General features: G+C 32.2%; 1 protein-coding gene across 1 annotated transcript in view; it reads left to right on the top strand.

Moving 5' to 3' along the window:
* The first annotated feature begins 103 nt into the window (after nt 1–103).
* Nucleotides 104–1073, top strand: part of LOC107570594 (zinc finger protein 721-like) — a 7626-nt gene continuing 6656 nt past the window's right edge. Inside the window, exon 1 of the mRNA XM_016256822.1 lies at nt 104–426. Coding sequence (XP_016112308.1) covers nt 372–426 — 55 coding nt within the window. The 5' untranslated portion in view covers nt 104–371. The remainder of the gene's footprint in view (nt 427–1073) is intronic.

Consider the following 1073-nt stretch of genomic DNA (forward strand, 5'->3'; position numbering starts at 1 on the left):
AACTCCCTGATAAGACTTATTAAAAGGGAGTGTCACAAAAGCCACTTCATGTCAAAAATAATAATGTTAAGATTATTCCACAGACAAAAGATAAATACTTAAAATATGTAAATTTGTTTTAAAAGAAACTAAATGGCCTAACATTACATTTCGATTGTTAGATAGAAAAACACAAAAGCCATGCTTGAAGTGTGTGAATTAAGCATCCATATTGATCACTGATATGTTTTTGATTTGAGCAGATCTGCTTCTCCAACCACACAGCAATTCACCTTTAGCGAAGCTCCTCCCACAGCGATTCACCAGTAAATGCTGGAATATTTTCATCGGCCTACAAGTGAAGACAGACTTTATTAAAGAAAGTCGAAAACATGACTGATCCAGAACCCTGCAGAATAAAACAGGAAGACACTGAAGAAAAAATAGGTTGGTGTATATTCTTGCTTCTTCACTAAGGTTATAAAACTTAAAAGCAGTTCATCAGATTCAGTGGTTGCATTTAGAAAAATCATAAAGCTGTGAAATAACATCTAAAGCTGCAGTACAGAAAAGACGTGAATTTAAAAGTTACAGTGGTACATTGTTTTGTTGATTACATTGAGTTGAGGCTGAGCTATTCAGCAGATTCAGCTTGGATGAATATGATGGATTGAGGTGTACATGTGCCTGTGGTTAAGGGCATTCTGTTTTTGTTTAGGTTTTTTTTGTCACTAACGCCATCAAAACTCACCCCTCCTAAATGAAAAGAAATACTGTTAAAAAATAAATAAATAAAAATAAAAGAATAAAATGAGCCAGTAATATCTTCAACAGTTTTTTTTTTGTTTTAAAATAACATCACAAAAGTTAGGTAATGCTGACATTTGAGATAACATTTGCTAGATATACAATTTATAATACAACAAATACATTTGTTTGTTTGTTTTTACTTGAATGCTTCTGTTTACAAAAAAAAGTAATGATAGGTAATTTTGCTTTGGAACCTTCAGAAAACTTCAACTCGATTTTTCTCAAAACTTACTTTGCTGACTCTACAGTCATGGCCAAAAGTTTTGGCAGTGACATAAATTTTG

Source organism: Sinocyclocheilus grahami, unplaced genomic scaffold (assembly GCF_001515645.1).
Source record: "Sinocyclocheilus grahami isolate Dianchi unplaced genomic scaffold, SAMN03320097.WGS_v1.1 scaffold1482.1, whole genome shotgun sequence".
Taxonomy (NCBI): domain Eukaryota; kingdom Metazoa; phylum Chordata; class Actinopteri; order Cypriniformes; family Cyprinidae; genus Sinocyclocheilus; species Sinocyclocheilus grahami.